Consider the following 21,856-nt stretch of genomic DNA (forward strand, 5'->3'; position numbering starts at 1 on the left):
CTCTTGCCCTATCTGGCTCTCTGCCTTTCAAGTAAAATGAAAAAAAAGAAAAAAACTTCTTTTAAAAGATTTTATATTTATTTCAAAGACAGAGTTACAGAGAGAGGTAGAGACAGAGAGAGTGGTTCTTCCATCTACTGGTTCATTTCCCAGATGGCCACAACGGCCGGAGCTGCGCCAATCAGAAGCCAGGAGCCAGGAGCTTCTTCTGGGTCTCCCACGTGGGTACAGGGGCCCAAGGACTTGGGCCATCTCCCACTGCTTCCCCAGGCCACAGCAGAGACCTGGATTGGAAGAGAGCAGTGGGACTAGTACTGGCAACCATATGGGATGCCGGCGCTTCAGGCCAGGGCTTTAACCCGCTGTGCCACAGCACTGGCCCCCAAAAAACTTTTTTTTTTTTAGGACACTAAAGGATTCTTTTTTTAAAAAATTGGAAGAATAGATAAAAAAATGTGATCCAACTATATTCTGTATACAAGAAACTAATTTTAGAGTCACATATGCAAATAGGTTGAAAGTGGAAGAATGTAAAAAGATTTTCTGAAGATGGCCCAAATGCTTGGGCCCCTGCACCCACATAGGAGCTCCTGGCTTCTGGCTTTGGCCTGGCCCGGCCCTGGCCATTGCAGCCATTTGAGGAGTGAACCAGCGGATCAAAGACTCTCTCTCTCTCTCTCTCTATGACTTTCAAGTAAAGAAATAAAAATCTTTAATAAAAAAAGATTTTCTAGGAAAAGTAACCAAAAGAGAATTCAGGTGGCTATACTAATAAAAATAGACCTTAAAACGGAAATTGTTACAGGAGACAAAGAAGGACTTTACAGATTGATAAATGGAATTATTCAAAAAGATAGGGCAATTGTAAACAATTTTCACCAAATGGCAGAGCCCCAAAATATATGAGAAACTTGGGCAGAACTGAAGGGAGAAATACACTGTTCTACACTCATAGTTGGAGTCTTCAACACTTCCACTTTCTGTAAGAGAAAACATCTAAAGAGTAGATAATTGAGGGGGCCAGCGCTGTGACGTAGTGGGTAAAATGGCCGCCTGCAGTGGAGGCATCCCATACAGGTGCTGGTTCGAGTCCCAGCTGCTCCTCCTCCAATCCAGCTCTCTGCTGTGGCCTGGGAAAGCAGTAGAAAATGGCCCAAGTACTTGGGCCCCTGCACCCACAGGGGAGACCTGGCTTCGGCTCAGCCCAGCTTTGGCTGTTGTGGCCATCTGGGGAGTGAACCAGCAGACAGACAATCTCTTTCTTTCTTCCTCTGTCTCTTTGTAACTGTGTCTTTCAAATAAATAAATCTTTAAAAAAAAGATAAATAAGGACTTGAGTAGCACCATAAACAACTGAACCTAATAGACATACACAACACACTCCACATAGCAGCAGAATACACGTTTTTCTCAAATGTGTATGAACAGTCTCTAAGACACAGCATATGGTAGGCCACAAAAAAAGCCTCAGTAAATAGAAAAGTATTGGAATCACACGGAGTGTCTTCTCTGACAGCAACAGAATGAGCCAGAAATCAGTAGGAAAAAGACAACTGGAAAATTCACAAATATGTGGAAATTAAACAACCTATTCCTAAAATTCCCCCGACTTAGGGGACAAAACAAGAATGCCCACTATTCAATATTGTATGACAAGTCCTAGATAAAGCAGAAAAAAAAAAAAAAGTAAATCTCTCTCTATTCACAGATGACCCAATTAGAGAAGACTTAAATACCAGGATGAATTTGTCAAAGTCTCAGGATACAAGATCAACGCTAAAAGCAGCTGTGCTTCTGTATGTCAACAACTTTTCTTGACCATCTGTAAAGAAAATTGACAGAACATCTCCATTTATGATAGCAACAAAAATAATACTCAGGGCGGGGCAGCCCTGTGGCACAGTGCCAGCATCCCATATCGGGGCTCTGGTTCGAGTCCTGGCTGCTCTGTTTCACATCCAGCTTCCTGTTGACGCACCTAGGAAGGCAGTGCATGATGGCCCAGGTGCTTATGGCCAGTACCTGTGTGGGAGACTGGGATGAAGTTCCTGCTTCCTCTGGCTTCAACCTGGCCCACTGCAGGAGTACACCAGAAGACGGAAGATCTCTGTGTGTGTGTCTCTCTCCCTAGCTATCACTCTGCCTTTCAAATGAATAAACAAATCTTTAAAGAAAGCAATACCTACGAATAAGTCTAACTAGTAGTTAAGACTTGTACACTAAAATATGGCAAAATGTTGCTGAAAGCAAATGAAGACCTAAATAAACAAAACAACATCACATGTTCAGGGACTGTAACACTTCTCATCATTAGGATGGCAATTCTACCCAAAGCAATTTCTAAATTCACTGTAACCCCTATCAAATTCCAATGACTTTTACCACAGAAGTGGAAAGGTTAATCTTCAACTTCATTTGGAATTGCAAGTACTCCAAATAGTCACAATTTTGAAATGGAGAAAAAGAAAGTTCAATTTTCCAACTTTAACTTTCAACTTGGAAATTTCAAAATTTTTTAGAGCTACAGTGATCAGAACAGTATGGTACTGGCAATGGAATACACATATAGGCCAATGAGATAGGGCTGAGAGTCCAGAAATGAAATCGTAGATCTATGGTGAATCAATTTGTGGCCATTCAATGTAGGAAGAAATGGTGTTAGGGCAACTTGCTAATTCTGTGCAAAAATGAAGCTGGATCCCAACCCATGCCCTACACCATATACAAAAATTAACTCAAAATGGATCAGCAACCCAAATAAAATAACTACAATATAAAATCCTTGGAATAAAACAGAGGGGTGGGGCCAGCATTCTGACACAGAGGGTTAAACCCCACCTGCAATGCTGCCATCCCAAATCGTATGGCTGCTCTGCTTCTGATCCAGTTCCCTGCTATCATACCTGGGAAAGTAGCAGAAACTGACCTAAGAAGTACTGGGCCCCTGTCACTCAAGTAGGAGACCCGGATGGAGTTCTTGGCTCCTGGCTTCAGCTTGGCCCAGCCCCTGATGTTGCAGCCATGTGGGGAGTGACCTGGCAAATGGAAGATCTCTTTGTCTCTTCTCTCTCTGTGTAACTCTGCCTTTCAAATAAATAAATCTTTTTTTTTTTTTTTTTTGACAGGCAGAGTGGACAGTGAGAGAGAGAGACAGAGAGAAAGGTCTTCCTTTGCCGTTGGTTCACCCTCCAATGGCCGCCGCGGAGGCGCGCTGCGGCCGGCGCACCGCGCTGATCCGGTAGCAGGAGCCAGGAGCCAGGTACTTTTCCTGGTCTCCCATGGGGTGCAGGGCCCAAGCACCTGGGCCATCCTCCACTGCACTCCCTGGCCACAGCAGAGGGCTGGCCTGGAAGAGGGGCAACTGGGACAGAATCCGGCGCCCTGACCGGGACTAGAACCCGGTGTGCCGGTGCCGCTAGGCGGAGGATTAGCCTAGTGAGCCGCGGCGCTGGCCTCAAATAAATAAATCTTTTTTTAATATGCAGACTTCTTTTAAAGATTTATTTTATTTATTTGAAAGGCAGAGTTACACAGAAAGAGGAGAAGCAGAGCGAGTGAGTGAGCCAGAGAGAGAGAGAGGTCTTCCATCCGTTGGTTCACTCCCCAGATGACCACAATGGCCGGAGCTGTGCTGAACTGAAGCCAAGAGCCAGGAGCCTCTTCTGGGACTCCCACGTGGGTGCAGGGGCCCAAGGACTTGGGCCATCCTCTACTGCTATCGCAGGCCATAGCAGAGAGCTGGATCGGAAGAGGAGCAGCTGAGACTAGAACCGGCACCCATATGGGATGCTGGCACTTCAGGTCAGGGCTTTAACCCACTGTACCACAGTGCCAGCCCCCAAATAAATAAATCTTTAAAAAGTTGTATTGTGATTACTGTGAGCAGACTTTAGAACTGGTAGGAGCAATAAAACAATAGCAACAGGGGCCGGTGCCGTGGCTCACTTGGTTAATCCTCCGCCTGCAGTGCCGGCATCCCATATGGGCACATGGTTCTAGTCCTGGTTGCTCCTCTTCCAGTCCAGCTCTCTGCTGTGGCCCGAGGGCAGTGGAGGATGGCCCAAGTGCTTGGACCCCTGCACCCGCGTTGGAGACCAGGAGGAAGCACCTGTCTCCTGGCTTCGGATCGGCGCAGCGCACCAGCCGTAGCGGCCATTTGGGGGGTGAATCATTGGAAGGAAGTCCTTTCTCTCTGTCTTTTTCTCTCTCATTGTCTAACTCTGCCTGTCAAAAAAAAGAAGAAGAAAAGAAACGTAATAAAGCGTACATATTAAAAAGGGCCGGGCACTGTAGCTAGTGGATAAAGCTGCTGCCTGCAGTGCCAGCATCCCATATGGGTGCAAGTTCAAGTTTCAGCTGCTCTACTTCTGACCCAGCTCCCTACTAATGTGCCTGGGAAAGCAGTAGAAGATGGTGCAAGTCCTTGGGCCCCTGCACCCATGTAGGATCAGCCTACGTGACTTCGAATCAGCCCAGCTCCAGCCGTTGTGGCCATTTGGGGAGTGAACCAGCAGATGGAAGATCTCTCTCCCTCTCTCTCTGCCTCTGCATCTCTGTAACTCTGTCTTTCAAGTAAATAAATAAATCTTAAAAAAAAAAAAAAAAAAAAGTAGGCCGGCGCCGTGGCTCAATAGGCTAATCCTCCACCTTGCGGCGCCGGCACACCGGGTTCTAGTCCCGGTCGGGGCGCCGGATTCTGTCCCGGTTGCCCCTCTTCCAGGCCAGCTCTCTGCTATGGCCAGGGAGTGCAGTGGAGGATGGCCCAGGTGCTTGGGCCCTGCACCCCATGGGAGACCAGGAAAAAGCACCTGGATCCTGGCTCCTGCCATCGGATCAGCGCGGTGCGCCGGCTGCAGCGGCGGCCATTGGAGAGTGAACCAACGGCAAAAGGAAGACCTTTCTCTCTGTCTCTCTCTCACTGTCCACTCTGTCTGTCAAAAAAAAAAAAAAAGAAAAAAAAAGAAAAAAAAAAGCAAACAGTGGTAAATCTTCATGACTTTGGAACTGGCAATTGAGCTCTAGATACAACAAAGCATGAAAAAAATGGATAAACTGAACTCAGTGTAGGTGTTTCCTTTCTAAACTCTGCTGTAGTTGATTTTTATTTTGCTTTGAAATGTATTCATTCCAAAATATTTTCTAGTTTTTGTTGAAATTTCTGCTTTGACCCACTGGTTGTATAAGAGTATGTTGCTTAGGGGCTGGCATTGTGGCATCCCATATGGGTGATGGTTTGTGTCCCGGCTGATCCAGCTCCCTCCTAGCGCACCTGGGAAAGCAGCTGAGAATGGCCCAAGTGTGTAGGCCCCTCCACCCAACTGGGAGACCTGGAAGAAACTTCTGGTTCTGGCCTGGCCCAACTCCAGCTGTTGCAGCCATCTGTGGAGTAAGCCAGTGGATGGATGAACTCTCTTTTCCTCTCTCTAACTCCGCCTTTCAAATAAATAAATTTTTTTAAAGAATGTATTGCTGGCCGGTGCCGTGGCTCAATAGCTAATCCTCCGCCTACGGCGCCAGCACACTGGGTTCTAGTCCTGGTTGGAGCGCCAGATTCTGTCCCAGTTGCCCCTCTTCCAGGCCAGCTCTCTGCTGTGGCCCAGGAGTGCAGTGGAGGATGGCCCAGGTCCTTGGGCCCTGCACCCTCATGGGAGACCAGGAAGAAGCACCTGGCTCCTGGCTTCGGATCAGCACGGTGTGCCGGCTGCAGCGGCCATTGGAGTGTGAACAAAGGAAAAGGAAGACCTCTCTCTCTGTCTCTCTCTCTCTCACTGTCCACTCTGCCTGTGTTAAAAAAAAAAAAAAATGTGTTGCTGCTTAAGTACCAAATGTTTGAATATTCAATTTTCTAAAAATTCCTTGATTTTATTTTGCAGTCAAAACAAAAGTTTCACATATTTATTACAGAACTAACATTCTTCTACAGACTCTAGAAACAAAAGGGAAAACCTTTTTCCCAGTAAAACGTGTCCAGCTGTCCAGAAAGTGGTGGTACTTTCTTCAGCTTGATGTGGTAAGATGACAGTGACCTTGGTGCCGTCACAGGTGCAGTTCCTCAGAGACCCAGCTTGGTTCTCCGCCAATGTCTTCTCTTGGAGTTGTACCGGATTTTGTTGCCCGTCTTCATCCAAATCCACTGGGGAATGGGCCGGTTCTGCTTTTGTTTCTTGGCCAGGAATCGCTTGATCCGGAAAGTCTTGTGAGAAGACATGGCGAGCGCTGGAGTCCACTCCGCACACCACGACAGCGGGGAGGAAAGACTGTTAATGAGAAGAGACTGTCAACGCTTGTAAATCCCATTCCAGAACCGAGTTACATGGATTTAGTCTTCTTGAGTTTTTGAGTCTCACAAATGGTCTCTCTTGGAGAATATTCCATAAGCACTTGATAAAAATGTGCATTGTACTGTTTTGCAGAGTGCTCCATGGACTGTTGTTAGGTCTGGAGTTCTAGCGTTAAGTTTTCTACTTCCTTGTTACTCTTTCTGGTGCTATTACTGACATTGGGGATTTGAAGTCTCCAGCTGCAATTGCCTATTTGTCCCTTGAGTTCTGTCAGAAAAACTGCCTACCAAAAAATTCTGTATCTGAAAATATCCTTCAAGATCAAAGAAATTAACAGTTACCCAGCGGGCCAGCCTTGTGGCCCAGAGGGTTAAGCCACAGCCTGGGACTCCAGCATCCCCTACCAGAGCGCCGGTTCACTGCTGCTCCACTTCTGATCCAGCTCTCTGCTGTGGCCTGGGAAAGCAGCAGAAGATGGCCCAGGTGCATGGGCCCCTGCCAGCCATGGGGTGGTTGGACCTGGTTGAAGCTCCTGGCTCTGACCTGGCTCAGCCCTGGCTGTTGTGGCCATTGTGAGTGAACCACAGATGGAAGATCTCTGTCTCTCCTTCTTTCTCTACCTTTACCTCTATTTCCAAATGAATACATTTTTTAAACAAATTAATGCCAATAATGTAAATTTTATAGATGAATTTAAAAGCCAGTAATATTGTGCTTTTGGTATACAACTTCTGATTTTCCTATATGATTTAAAAGTCAAATGCATTAAAAATGGCAAATCTCTATTAATGGGAATATGATATGAAGTTCTATTCTGTTGACAATAACAATACGAAGGTGCTAGGGGCCTGGCGCCGTGGCTCACTTGGTTAATCCTCCGCCTGCAGCGCCGGCATCCCATATGGGCGCCGGGTTTTAGTCCCGGTTGCTCCTCTTCCAGTCCAGCTCTCTGCTGTGGCCCAGGAGGGCAGTGGAGGATGGCCGGGGTGCTTGGGCTCCTGCACCCACATAGGAGACCAGGGAGAAGCACCTGGCTCCTGGCTTCGGATCAGTGCAGCGCCGGCCGTGGCGGCCATTTGGGGAGTGAACCAATGGAAGGAAGACCTTTCTCTCTGTCTCTAACTCTACCTGTCAAATAAAAAATAAATAAATAAAAAAAAATACGAAGGTGCTGGAAAGAGTGGTAAGAGAGTAGTATTTGTATAGTAGTGAAACTAAGATGGCATTTTAAAATAAATTCTTTCTAAAATTTTTATATATTTATTTGTATTTATTTGAAAGGCAGAGTGACAGAGAAAGGGGGAGAGAGAGAGAGAGAGAGAGGGAGGGAGGGAGAGTTAGTTCTTCCATTCACTGTTTCACTCTCCAAATGGCCACAATGGTGGGGCTGGGCCAGGCTGCAGCCAGGAGCCAGAAACTTCTTTGGGGTCTCCCATGTGGGTGACGGGGGCCCAAGCACTTGGGCCATCTTCAGCTGCTTTCATAGGCTGTTAGCAGGGAGCTGGATCAGAAGTGGAGCAGCCGGGACTTGAACTGGGGCCCATACGGGATGCCGGTGCTGCATCAGGTCTCCCGCCTGGTAGCAGGAACCCAAGTGCCTGGGCCATCTGCTGTCTCCCAGGCACATCAGCAGGAAGCTGAATCAGAAACTGAGGCAGGATTTGATTGCAGGCATTCTGATAGAGGATGTGGGCATCCCAAATGGTCGTTTGACCCACTATGCCACAACGCCTTGTCTTACATGTTTTTGTTCCTCAATTATCTCATTACTAATTCTCTCTCTCTTTTATTTAGTTGATTTTTGTGTGTGTATGAGTGTGTGGTGTACCCTTTTGGGTCCCTTTGTGTGCATTTTTTGGTTATTTTCTAATGGCCAACTTGAGGTTACAATTCCCATCTTAAAATTAGAAGAATCTGGGGCCAGCACCATGGCGTAGTGGGTAAAGCCGCTTCCTACAGTGCCGGCATCCCACACAGGTTCTGGTTTGTATCCCGGCTGCTCCACTTCCGATCCAGCTCTCCACTATGGCCTGGGAAAGCAGTAGAAGATGGCCCAAGTCCTTGGTCCCCTGCACTTGTGTGGGAGACCCAGAAGAAGCTCCTGGCTCCTGGCTTTAGATCGGCTCAGCTCCGGCCGTTGCGGCCAACTGGGGAGTGAACCAGTGTGTGGAAGACCTCTCTCTCTCTGCCTCGCCTTCTCTCTCTGTGTAACTCTGACTTTCAAATAAATAAATAAATCTTTAAAAAAAAAAAAAGAAGAAGAATCTGGGGGTGGGTACTGTGGCACAGCAGTTAAGCTGCTGCTTGGGATGCCCACATCCTTTGAGAATGACCATGTACAGGTCCCTCCTCACCTTTCAATCCAGCTTCCTGCTAACGTGCACCCTGGGAGGCAGCAGGTGATGCTTCAAGTATTTAGGTTCCTCCCACCCACACGGGAGACCGGGATAGATAGAGCTCCTGGCTTCCCGCCTTACGCCTGGGCCAGTGCTAGCTGCTGTGAGCTTTTGGAGAGTGAATCAGTAGAGAGAAGGTAACAGCTGGATCTCCATCTGATTCTCCCACATGAGTGACAAGGCCCCCAGCACTTGGGCCATCTTCTTCTTTATTTTAGGGATTAAAATTTGTTTTTATTTACAGGAACATTTTAACATTAAAATTGCTTATATTTTTGGGCTTCTGTGTGATATTTCAATACATACATATGTTGTGTAATATCCAGTCAGGGTAAATATATCTACTCAAACACTTACCATTTCTTTGTGGTGACAGTTACTAAATTCCTATCTTGTAGTTTTTCCTGAATAAAGGGATGCTTGATTTGATGCTAAGAAACCTACTTATTAATATTTATTGTTTTAAAATGAGTATTTCCTTTTCTATAATATTTCTTTTAATAGTGGGTTTTAATCTGATTGGAACATATCCGAGGGTATTTTTCCCCAGAAACCTTTTATTTAAGATACATAAATTTCATGCATTTCATAAATACAAATTTAGAAACAATGATTCTTCCCACCCTATCTGCCCTCCCACCCTTCTTCCTACTCCCTCTCCTATTCCTATTCTTATTTTTTACTAAGATCTTTTTTTTTTTTTAAGATTTATTTATTTGTTTGAAAGGCAGAGTCACAGAGGCAGAGGCAAAGACAGAAAGAGGTCTTCCATCTGCTGGTTCACTCCCCAAATGGCCGCAAAGGCTGGAATGGTTGCAATGGCCGAAGCCAGGAGCCAGGAGGTTCTTCCTTGTCTCCCACGCAGGTGCAGGGGCCCAAGCAATTGGTCCATCTTCTACTGCTTTCCCAGGCCAGAGAAATGGATCGGAAGTGGAGCAACCGGGACTTGAACCTGCGCCCACATGGGATTCTGGCACTGCAGGTGGTTTTACCGCTATGCCACAGAGCCAGCCCCACTAAGATCTATTTTCAATTAACTTTATACACATAAGATTAACTCTATACTAACAGCTCAACAAATAGTGTAAAAAAAACTTCCTCAACAGTTGGGACAAGGGTTGTTCAATCTCACTTCTGCAGATTACCTATTAGGGGCTCTGTTAGTTATCACAGGTCAGGGAGAACATACAGTGTTTGTCCTTTGGGGACTGGCTTATGTCACTAAGTATGTTTTCCAATTGCATCCACTTTGTTGAAAATGACAGGAATTATTTGAGAGGTAGAGCTACAGACAGTGAGAGGGAAAGACAGAGAGAAAGGTCTTCCATCTGCTGGTTCACTCCCCAAATGGCCGCAATGGCCAGAGCTGAGCCAATCCAAAGCCAGGAGCCAGGAGCTTCCTCTGGGTCTCCTACACGGGTGCAGGGGCCCAAGCACTTGAGCCATCCTCTACTGCCTTCCCAGACCATAGCAGAGAGCTGGATCAGAAGAGCAACATCCAGGACTAGAATTGGCACCCATATGGGATGCTGACACTGCAGGCAGAAAATTAACCCACTGCATCATAGCGCCAGCTCCAGGAATTCTGTTTTTAACCCCTGTGTAGTATTCCATGGTGTACATAACCAATAATTTCTTTATCCAGTCTTCAGTTGACAGACACTTGGGCCATCTTCTGCTGCCTTCCCAGGCATATTAGCAGGGAGCTAGATTGGGAGTGGAGCAGCCAGGATTTGAACCAGGACTCTATGCGATGTCAGCATCACAGGCTGTGGCTTAACCTGCTACACTACAACGCTGGCCTCAAACATGAACTTTACATTTAAACAGGTAACAAGAGACAAAGGCATCACATTTTGATAAAAGGTTCAATACAACAAGAATAATTATATAACAAATTATACAGGTACCTAGAAAACAGGTTGTGAAATATATGAAATATTAACAGAATTGGGGCTGGCATTGTGGTACAATGAGTGAAGCAGTGGCATGCGATGCTGGCATCCTATATCAAGAATGCCAGTTTGAGTCGTGGTTGCTCTGCTTCTGATCCAGCTCCCTGCTAATGTGCCTGAGAAAACAGCAGAAGATGGCCCAAGTACATGGGTCCCTGCCACCCTCATGGGAGACCATGGATGGAGTTCTGGGATCCTGGCTTCTACCTGGCCCAGCCCCGTCATTGTGGCCATTTGGGGAGTGAACCAGCAGATGGAAGATCTCTCTCTCTCTCTGAGTCTCACCTTGTCTCTCTGCCTTTTAAATAAATACATAAATACATAAATAAGTATATTTTAAGTACTAACAGAATTAAAGGGATGAATACAGTTCTATAATAATAGTTGGAGACTTCAATAATAAATACAAGGCAGAACTAGCACTCTCTATGAAGCCAGTATGACCAATGCCAAAGGCTCCAAGAAAACAAAATTACAGATCAATATCTCTTATGACTACACACACAAAAGTTCCCAACAAAAACACTATCAAAACACTATCAAACCAAATTCAGCAGCATATTAAAAGGATTGTACATCATACCCAAGTGTGATTTATTCCCAGAATGCAAGGATAGCTCAAAGTGAGAAATCAAATAACTAATTAAACAATGGACTGGGTTAATATTTATAATTTATACATATATAATATATAATTTATGTATAATACATAATTCATGTATAATTTTAATTTATGTATAATACATATTCTATCAATTATATAACTATAATAGAATTAACACTAATGGAGTGGCTGGCGCTGTGACATAGCATGTAAAGCCACCACCTGCAGTGCCTGCATCCCATATGGATGCCAGTTCAAGTCCCAGCTGCTTCACTTGCGATCCAGCTCTTGGCTATGGCCTGGAAAAGCAGTAGAAGACAGATGGCTCAAGTCCTTGGGCCCCTGCATCTGAGTGGGAGACCTGGAAGAAGCTCCTGACTCCTGGTTCCTGGTTTCAGATCGGCCCAGCTCTAGCCACTGTGGCCATTTGGGGAGTGAACTAGTGGATGGAAGACCTCTCTCTCTGTCTCTCTCTCTCTCTCTCCCTCCCTCTCTATAACTCTGCCTTTCAAATAAATCTAAAAAAAAAACACTAATGGAATGAAAAAAAACCAACATGATCATCTCAATCAATGCTGAAAGAACATTTAACGACAACATTCAACACTCTTTTATGACAAAAACATTCAGCACACAAATATAAGGGGCCTTCCACAACATGCTAAAGTACATAATGAAAACCCATGGCCGACATGGTACTCAAAGGTGAAAGGCCGATGCTTTCCTCTAAGATCAGAAACAAGGCAAGGAACCTACTTTTGTCACTTCTCTGTCTTGGTGTACTTAGCCTTTTTTTTTTTTATTGACTCTAATTTTAATTTTATTCATTGACTCTAATTTTAAAGGAGTTTTGCAGAGACAAGTAAGTGATGGCAAACCACATTATTTAACCAGAAATCTTTTGCTAATACTAGTGACATCATTTCTACACAACTGTATGACTGTAGCTAAAGTACAAAATCATGATTAAAAGAATAAAGTCTGGGGCCGGCACTATGGCACAGCGGGTTAACGCCCTGGCCTAAAGCTCTGGCATCCCATATGGGCGCCGGGTCGAGACCCGGCTGCTCCACTTCCGATTCAGCTCTCTGCTGTGGCCTGAGAAATCAGTAGAAGATGGCCCAAGTTCTTGGGCCCCTGTACCCACGTGGGAGACCCAGAAGAAGCTCCTGGCTCCTGGCTTCGGATCGGCACAGCTCCGATCGTTGGCGGCCAATTGGGGAGTGAACCAGCGGATGGAAGACCCCCCCTCCCCCATGTAACTCTGACTTTCGAATAAATAAATAAATCCTAAAAAAAAAAAAAAAAAAAAAGTCTACGGGATGGGAGTTTGGCTCAGCAGTTAGGACATCACCCGTATCACCCACATCCATTTTGGAGGGCCTGGGCATAAGTCCCAGCACCATTTCCAACTCCAGCTTCCTGCTGATGGCTGCTCTGAGACTCAGCCCAAGTAGTTGAGTCCCTGTCATCTCCACAGGGGACCCGGATGGAGATCCAGTATCTTGCTTCAGCCAGCCCCATTCCTGGGTATTTCAAGGCATTTGGGGAGTGAACCAGGGCGTGGAAGATCTCTGTGTGTGTGTGTGTCTGTGTCTGTGTGTGTCTGTCTGTCTGCTTCTGTCTCTTTCAAATAAATACAAAAATGTAACTGTCAAACAAGAGAATAAAAGTCTAGTGTCTGCACAGGATCGCTTCCTCTGGCTCCTCACTTGACGGCTGATTTCCAACTCAGGGAAAGCAGCTGTTACACAAAGCAAGCTCTTTGCTGGACAGCAGAGCCCCTTCCCCGCCCCCTCTTCACCCTCAGGTTTCACTGTAAACAGCCACTCTCCCCACTCCTACCTAAATCAACACTTGGGAGATGGGGCCAGTGCTGAGGTATAGTGGGTTAAGCCGCTGCCTGCAGTGCCGGCATCCCATATGGGTACCAGTTCGAGTCCCAGCTGCTCTACTTTTGATCCAGCTCTCTGCTATGGCCTGGGAAAGCAGCAGAAGATGGCCCACGTGCCTGGGCCCCTGCACCTGAGTGGGAGACCCGGAAGAAGCTCCTGGCTCCTGGCTTCGGATCGGCACAGCTCCAGCTGTTGCAGCCAATTGGGGAGTGAACCAGCGGATGGAAGACCTCTCTCTCTCTCTCTCTCTGCCTCTCCTCTCTCTGTGTAACTCTGACTTTCAAATAAATAATCTTAAAAAAAAAAAAAAAGACTTGAGAGAGTAAAGACTCCCCTAGGGCTTCTGACACAGCTCCCCCACACTTGACTAAGTTACCTGTTCAGGTGCCCTGGTCACAGCCAGGTTCTCTGAGGGAAACACTCCACTTGTAAATATAGCAAATATTGATTTTCCTGAGCCCGCAAGACCTGCTCCATCCTCACCCTTTTCTCCTTCAACTGATGTCAAACCCCCCACCACAACCACCTACCACCACCACCACCAAGTTCAGCAGCTCAGGCCAAAAACCTTAGAGCAATTCCTAATTCCCTTTAAAAAAAAAAAAAAAAACTCATTTCCGATTCTCAATCTTTTGTAAAACCTATCCAGGATCTGACCATCGCCACCACCAAGACCCTGGGCAAAGCAGGTGCGCACTGGGACAGGCTCCTTCCTTCCTTCCTTCCTTCCTTCCTTCCTTCCTTCCTTCTTTTCTTTCTCTTTTCTTTCTCTCTTTCTTTCCTCTTTCTCTTTCTCTCCTCTTTCTCTCCCTCTCTTTCTCTCCTCTTTCTCTTTCTCTCCTCTTTCTCTCTCTCTCTCTCCTCTTTCTTTCCCTCTTTCTCTTTCTCTCCTCTTTCTCTCTTTCTCTCCCTCTCTTTCTCTCCTCTTTCTCTCTTTCTTTTTTTTTTCCGAGAACCTTCCTGAGACTCTCGTGGCCCCCCTGCACTGGTTCCCAACACGGCAGCCAGGGTGATTATTCCAAAACCAAAGTCAGTGATTTCACGCCTCTGCTCAAAATCCCGCCATGCCCCCCCACCCCAAGGATCTGCACTCTCTGCTCCCCACTTTCTAACCCTCTCCTCGCTCCCCTGCCCCAGCCGTCCCGCCGCCCTCAGTTCTCCCAGCGAGATCTCTCTTTCTCTCTGGCGTCCACTCCATGAGGTCCACTGCGCTCCCTTCTCGGGCTCTGCCCCGTCCGAGAAGGCAGGCACCTCTGTTCTGAGCGGCGCCTGCCTCGCGCTCAGGCGCTCAATGGCCGTTAACCGTAAACCTTAAACCCCCGGACTCCTCGCCACCGCTAAAAACACCGCGACGAACAGCACCCGGAGGTGAGCCCCGAGCGAGCGAGCTCAGACGCCCACACCCGCTACTCGGGACTGAAAAATCGAATTTTCCTTCCACCTCAGCTTTTAGAAAGTGCGCGTCCCAAGCTCACCCCATCCAACCTGGGCAAAGCCCCATGCAGCCGACCAATCAAAATCTCGCTCTTTTTTTTTTTTTTTTTTTTACCCCTTCAGAGACCTTTGCTTTCCGACGCCGGTGCCAAGAAGCGCGGGTAGCGGCCAATCGAGCCGCCGGGCGGTTAGCTGGGGCGGTTGCCTAGGTCACCCACAGCTTCCGCCGCCAAGAGGGAAAAAGGGGGCGGGGCGGGGCGGCGGACGTCCCGCCCCTAGCGCGCTGCGGGGCCTGGGATTGGCTCGCCGCCGTGTGGTCACGCCCCCTTCCCTGAGCCCGGGCTGCCGGCGCGGCCCCGAGGACGACCTGGAGGTGGCGGTTGGCGCCTGCCGGGCGCCGCCCCCGCGTGAGGCGCGGAGCCCCGTGGCCCGCACACCTGGGTTCCGCCCGGGATAAGTCGCCGGGGGCTCGGCTCCCGGAGGGGTGCCTCTCCCCCCGGGGACCCTTCCAGCCGCATTTTTCCTGGTGGTTCATTCAGGCTGCCGTGCGAGCCCGAAGATCGGGTTCTAGATCCAGAAAATTCTGGGAAACCTCAGCGTGGGCCGGCTTCGCATCTAAGACGCTTGTTTAAAAAGGGGTTATCTCCGAGGAGTTTGCGCCTTCTGACGGGCCCTGGTCTTCGTGGGAGTCCCTGGGCTTGGGGATCCTCCATGTGTCCATGAATGCACGTTGGAAAGCCGAGCCCTGGCCCTGGCTGTGGTGCTCACCTGCTGCGTGGCCTTGGGCAAATCACATCCTGTTTCTGACCTTCTTTCCTCACCTTTTTGTGAAGAGATTTGACTGAGTGGCCCCAAAAAGGCCTTTCTGGGGCCGGTACCATAGGCCGCTGCCTGCAGTGGCTGGCATCCCATATGGGCACCAGTTCGAGTCCCGGCTGCTCCACTCCCAATCCAGCTCTCTGCTATGGCCTGGGAAAGCAGAAGATGAACCCAAGTGCTTGGGCCCCTGCACCTGTGTGGGAGACCTGGAAGACTCCAGCCATTGAGGCCATTTGGGGAGTAAACCAGCAGATGGAAGATCTCTCTGTAACTATCAAATAAATCTTTTTTAAAATTAAAAAAAAAAAAACCTTCTAGTTCTTTGCTACTAAAGAGCTTTGATAACATATGCAAATATTCCTTGCAAACGTTTGAGATTGTTCTGCGAATTATAAGCAATTCACATTGCTGTCTTAGCCACCTGCATTTCCAGAATTCCTAGAGAAGGAAGGCAAGGTCTACACTGGCGCCTAAAAGTGAAATACAGGCTGCACCACCTGGAACCGAGGCGCCGAGGCTGGGGCCGCATCCACTGTGTTAACTCCTCCCCTCACAGGGGAGGCGGCTTGGGGGCCGCTAAGTGGCAGCTCAAGGACAACCTCAGGTTTTCTGACCGCATGATCAACGCCTTCCCCAGTGTTAGCCACTAGAAAGCATAAATAGGCAAAAGCAGGAAGAATTACCCGCGGAAGCGAGCAGTAGTCATGGCACCACGTCTGCTTCCGCTCACTGGAACCTGCACCCTGCCTGCACTGGGGTGAACGACGGAGCACCCATAGAGCAATAGGAACTGAAACAGCAGCAGCGGGCATTCGGCGTCGTGGTTAAGACATTCTTAGGCCGGCGCCGTGGCTCACTTGGCTAATCCTCCGCCTGCGGCGCCGGTACCCCAGGTTCTAGTCCCGGTTGGGGCGCGCCGGACGCGGCGGCCATTGGAGGGTGAACCAACGGCAAAAGGAAGACCTTTCTCTCTGTCTCTCTCTCTCACTGTCCACTCTGCCTGTCAAAAAAAAAAAAAAAAATTATGTTTGAAAGGCAAGGGAGGGAGGGAGAGAGAGAGATCCCATCTGCTTTCTTACTCCTCAGAATGCCTGCAACAGCTGGGGCTAAGCCAAACCCAAGTGGGGAGCCTGGAACTTAACCTGGGGTTCCTGTGTGTGTGACAGGGACCTAATTAGTTGAGCAACGACCTACTACCTCCCAGAGTGTGGAAGGGCACATCTGGAGCCCAGCTGGGACTCAAACCTAGGCACTAAGAAGAATGTCTTTTTTTTTTTTTTTGACAGGTAGAGTTATAGACAGTGAGAGAGACAGAAAGAAAGGTCTTCCTTCCATTGGTTCACTCCTCTAATGGCCACTACGGCCAGCGCTGCGCGGATCCAAAGCCAGGAGCCAGGTGCTTCCTCCTGGTCTCCCATATGGGTGCAGGGCCCAAGCACTTGGGCCATCTTCCACTGCACTCCCTGCCCACAGCAGAGAGCTGGCCTGGAAGAGGGGCAACCGGGACAGAATCCGGTGCCCCGACCGGGACTAGAACCCGGTGTGCCGGCGCCGCAAGGTGGAGGATTAGCCTATTGAGCCACGGCACCGGCCAAACATAAATATTTAAATAAAGATAATGAAGCAAGTTATTTCCCTCTTCTGGTTTTACTTATTGTTCACTGCTGCTTTCCAGAAGAGCTGCTTAACTTCGTTTAAAAAATATTTATTTATTTATTTGAAAGAGTTACACACAGAGAGAGAAGGAGAGGTAGAGAGAGAGAAAGGTCTTCCATATGCTGGTTCACTCACCAAATGGCTGCAACAGCCGGAGCTGCGCCGATCTGAAGCCAGGAGCCAGGAGCTTCTTCCAGGTCTCCCACGTGGGTGCAGGGGCCCAAGGACTTGGACCATCCTCTACTGCTTTCCCAGGCCATAGCAGACAGCTGAATCAGAAGTGGAGCAGCCAGGACTCCAACCGGTGTCCATATGGGATGCCGGCACTGCAGGTGGCGGCTTTACCCGCTACACCACAGTGCCGGCCCCCAGCTGCTTAACTTCTAATGTTCCAAGCCCATTTTTGCAGCCTTCAGTGGTCATCTAACCACCTTCCAAAAACAGAAGGGGGAAGAAAAGAAGAGAAGAGAAGAGAAGAGAAGAGAAGAGAAGAGAAGAGAAGAGAAGAGAAGAGAAGAGAAGAGAAGAGAAGAGAAGAGAAGAGAAGAGAAGAGAAGAGAGGAGAAAAAAGGGAAGGGGAGGGGAGGGGAGGGAAGAAAAAAGCCGTTAAGCCCCAAACAACACGTGCCATTTATCCACAACATCCAGACTAAATCTACAAAGGCAGAAATTACATCAGTGGTTACCTAGGGCTGGGAGTGGTGAAATTGAGAGAAAAGGAGAAATGGCAGCTAACAGAAGTTTATCTGTGGGTGATGAGAATGTTCTAAGATTCATTCTGGTGGTGGGTTGTACGACCCTGTGAATGTACTAAAAATCATTGAACTGTACACATTATAAGTGGATGAAGTGTAGGATACGCAAATCATGCCATAACTTGCTTTAAGTTTCCATTTGGCCCAGAACCCACAACCTGAACCTGAGTAAGTGGACAGCTGAGTTCTGGGGCCTGCCCACATCCCTCGTTAACCCCAAATGTCTTAGTCTTTTTAGGGATGTATTTATTTGTTTATTTTTGAAAGGGTTACACAGAGACAGAAACAGAGAGAGGTCTTCTGTCTGCTGGTTCATTCCCCAGATGGCCACAATGGTCAGTGCTGGGCTGATGAAGCCAGGAGCTTCATCCGAATCTCCCACGTGGGTGGCTGGGACCCACACACTTGGGCCATCTTCCGCTGATGTTCCCAGGCCATTAACGGGGCACTGGAGCGGAAGTGGAACAGCAGGAACACAAACCAGCACCCATACAGGATGCCAGTGTCACGGGTCGCAGCTTCTACCCGCTACTCCACAATGCTGGCCCCAGCCAGGGATTTTTTTTTAAAGATTTATTTATTTTATTTTCTTTCTTTCTTTATTTTTGATAGGCAGAGTGGACAGTGAGAGAGAGAGACAGAGAGAAAGGTCTTCCTTTTACCGTTGGTTCACCCTCGAATGGCCGCCGCGTCCGGCGCGCTGCGGCCGGCGCACCACGCTGATCCAAAGGCAGGAGCCAGGTGCTTCTCCTGGTCTCCCATGGGGTGCAGGGCCCAAGCACTTGGGCCATCCTCCACTGCACTCCCTGGCCACAGCAGAGAGCTGGCCTGGAAAAGGGGCAACCGGGACAGAATCCGGCACCCCCGACCGGGACTAGAACCCGGTGTGTTGGCGCCGCAGGCGGAGGATTAGCCTAGTGAGCCTCGGTGCCGGCCTATTTTATTTTTAAATATTTATTTATTTATTTGAAAGTCAGAGTCACACAGAGAGAGGAGAGGAGAGGCAGAGCGAGAGAGATCTTTCATCCCATGGTTCACTCACCAATTGGCTGCAATGGCTGGAGCTGGGCTGATCTGAAGCCAGGAGCCAGGAGTTTCTTCCGGGTCTCCCATGTGGGTGCAGGGGCCCAAGCACTTGGTCCATTTTCCACTGCTTTCTTAGGCCATAGCAGAGAGCAGGATCAGAAGTGGAGCAACTGGGACTTGAACTGGTGTCTATATGGGATGCCAGCACTGCAGGCGGTGGCTTTACCTACTAAGCCACAGTGCTGGTGCCCCGCCTCCACACCCCCAGATGTTTTAAAGGGGCATAAGCCAGGGACCCTAGACTCAGCCCAGATGGATTTGACCTCCTAACTTCGCCCATTTCTCTGAGGCCTTGGGCAACTTACTCAGACACCAAACCTCAGCCTTCTCAGCTGCAGCACAGGGACACTCACAGTACTGACCCCAGCGCAGCGGAGAGCCTGGGCAAACAGCACTCCGCAGGTGCGCGGCTCAGACAGCGCCCTGCACATGTAACTGTTGTTGTTATTCTAGAGTTTGGAATTCAGAATTGGAATCAGGCCAAGGCGTTTGCGCACAAGGGCGCGTGGCTACAGCGGTGTCCTAGACGAAGCTTGGGCTGCCTCCTGGGCAGAGTTTCTAAGCCAGGCTGGGAAGCACTTCCCCCAGCACTCAACAAAGCTGGCACTGCCGGTGCCCTAGGGGCTGTGCTCCATCCCTCGAGGCCACTGAGGCTTCAGGGAGCTGCTGCTTTCTGGTGAGCAGGCAGACTGAAAACTCGTGTTGCTCGTGTTGTGGGGGCGGGGGGCGCTTCTTTCCAGCACCTGTTCCCCCTGAGGTTACTGAAGCACCGTATAACTTGCTAGGGCAGGGCACAGATGCCCCACGCAGGCCTCCGGGCTGGACCAGGAGATAGTGTGCGTGGGGATGGGTTGGTCCTAAGCCCGGGGCCCAGGGCCTGGCCTGCAGAGCGCTGATGGCAGGGAGGAGGGGAAGGATCAGTGGGTTGGATGGGGGTTTTCCAGGAAGGCTTTGCCGGGTGGAGCAGGCCCTGAATCTTGCTGAGTGGAGCTTCCTCACGGGGGTTGGGGGTGGGGAGGTACATGGTGAGAAGGTGTGGCCCTCGGTTTCACCTAGAAAACTGGGGGGGGGGGTGTATCGGTGGGGTCTGGATGGAAGACTCAAGTTTGTGTGAGGTCCTTGGGAGAACAATAAGTGCTGCAGGAGGCCCAGCGCAGACTCTAGTTTCCTTTTTTTCTTTCTTTCTTTTCTTTCTTTTTTTTTTTTTTTAGATTTATTTTATGTATTTGAAAGATAGAGTTACAGAGAGAGGTAGAGACAGAGAGAGGTCTTCCATCTGCCAGTTCACTCCCCAGATGGCCACAATGGCTGGAGCTGCGCCAATCCGAAGCCAGGAGCCAGGATCTACTTCCTGGTCTTCCATGTGGGTGCAGGGGCCCAAGGACCTGGGCCATCTTTACTGCTTTCCCAGGCCATAGCAGAGAGCTGGATCGGAAGTGGAGCAGCTGGGACTCAAACCGGTGCCCAAATGGGATGCCGGCGCCTCAGGCCAAGGCGTTAACCCGCTGCGCCACAGCGCCACAGCGCTGGTCCCCTCTGGTTTTATTTCTACACACCGATGTCGTGATCTCCCTTGATAGAGAGCCAGCTCCCCAAACCTTACTCCTCCACAGCATGAACAATGTCAGTGCAGAAGAAACGCTGGTTCTCAGACTCTCAGACAGGGAGGCAGTTGGGAGTGGTGGGGATTATGGTGAACTAGGGGACATACACTAAACGGGACAGCCAGGTCTCAGCTCACACAAGGGGCTGCTGTAAGAACACAGGCCTGAGGCTGGTGCTGTGGCGTGGTGGGTGAAGCGTGAGCTGGCATCCTGTGTGGGCATGGCTTTGAGTGCCGGCTGCTCCACTTCCGATCCAGCCCCCTGCTGGTGCACCTGAGAAATCAGCAGAGGAGCCAGGAGCTTCTTCCTGGTCTCCCATGTAGGTGTAGGGGACCCAAGGACTTGGGCCATCTTCTACTGCTTTCCCAGGCCACAGCAGAGAGCTGGATCGGAAGTGGAGCAGCCAGGACTAGAACAGCACCCATATGAGATGCTGGCGCCGCAGGCAGAGGCTTAGCCCACTACGCCACAGCGCCGGCCCGAGAATGAGGCTCGTTATCCCTGGTTTCCTCCTGACCCAGCCCTGGCTGTGGTGGCCATTTGAGGCATGAACCAACAGATGGAAGATCTGTCTCTCCCGCTCTCTGTCACTCTGCCTTTCAAATAAATCAATCTTTCAAACAACAGCACATTTGCTCGTTACACCTGCCAGTCAGTGACGTCTTCTTAGGGAACGAGAGAGGTCAGGTCTGAAGGATAGGCCGGGGGTGGGGGGTGGCGTTGTGGCGCAGTGTGCAGCACCAGCATCCCATGTGGACACTGGTTCGAGTCCCGGCTGTTCCACTTGCAATCCAGCTTCCTGGTATGATTATGTCTTGGAAAGCAGCGGAGGATGGCCCAAGTGAGTGCGCCCCTGCTGCCTGTGGGAGACCAAGATGGAATTCAGCCCCTGGCTTCCTCCTGCCCCAGCTCTGGCTGTTTGGGGCGTGAACCAGTGGATGGACAACCTCTCTCTGTCTCTCTCTCTTCCTCCCCCTCTCTCTGTAACTCTGCTTTTCAAATAAATAAATCATTCTAAAAAAGGAAGGAAGGACGGAAGGAAGAGTTCCCAACCTGACCCCGCAGGACCCATCTCCGTGGTGACCTTGGGCGGAGACCACGCTTTCACAGGAGACTTCATCACCAGGCAGTTGGGACTGAGAGGCTGGAGGGAGAACTGAGCCGTTCCCTCCCTGGGGTCTCTGGAAGGTTCAAGGCCCCAGGAGGGGGATGCGCAGGCCGAGACGCCTCCCTCTCCGTGCAGCTCAGCGGGCCGGCGTCGTCTCTCGGGAACCCCCGGGTCGCTTTGTCCCCAGGCGCTGCCACTCGCTCTGAGCCCGAGAGTCGCTGGAGCCAGTCCTCTGTGGGTCCCTCTGTGGGTCCCTCTAGGTG

At 49.5% G+C, this 21,856-nt stretch overlaps 1 protein-coding gene across 3 annotated transcripts; it reads right to left on the reverse strand.

Annotated features, from left to right (window-relative positions):
* Nucleotides 1–5,841: 5,841 nt before the first annotated feature.
* LOC100343258 (large ribosomal subunit protein eL39) lies at nucleotides 5,842–14,830 on the reverse strand. 3 transcript variants are annotated; one of them, XM_017337763.4, is made up of 2 exons: nucleotides 14,693–14,830; nucleotides 5,842–6,257 (listed from the first exon to the last, which is right to left on the reverse strand). In XM_017337763.4, the coding sequence occupies exon 2, from the start codon at nucleotides 6,206–6,208 to the stop codon at nucleotides 6,053–6,055; it is 156 nt and encodes a 51-aa protein (XP_017193252.1). In that variant the 5' UTR covers nucleotides 6,209–6,257; nucleotides 14,693–14,830; the 3' UTR covers nucleotides 5,842–6,052. The 3 variants fall into 3 exon arrangements, with proteins under 3 accessions (XP_017193252.1, XP_017193253.1, XP_051690975.2); XM_017337764.4 differs by having other exon boundaries at nucleotides 14,681–14,830; XM_051835015.3 differs by having other exon boundaries at nucleotides 14,607–14,830.
* Nucleotides 14,831–21,856: the final 7,026 nt, after the last annotated feature.

The sequence above is a fragment of the Oryctolagus cuniculus genome, chromosome 19 (genome assembly GCF_051225735.1).
Source record: "Oryctolagus cuniculus isolate XC-2025 breed Fujian yellow rabbit chromosome 19, ASM5122573v1, whole genome shotgun sequence".
Taxonomy (NCBI): domain Eukaryota; kingdom Metazoa; phylum Chordata; class Mammalia; order Lagomorpha; family Leporidae; genus Oryctolagus; species Oryctolagus cuniculus.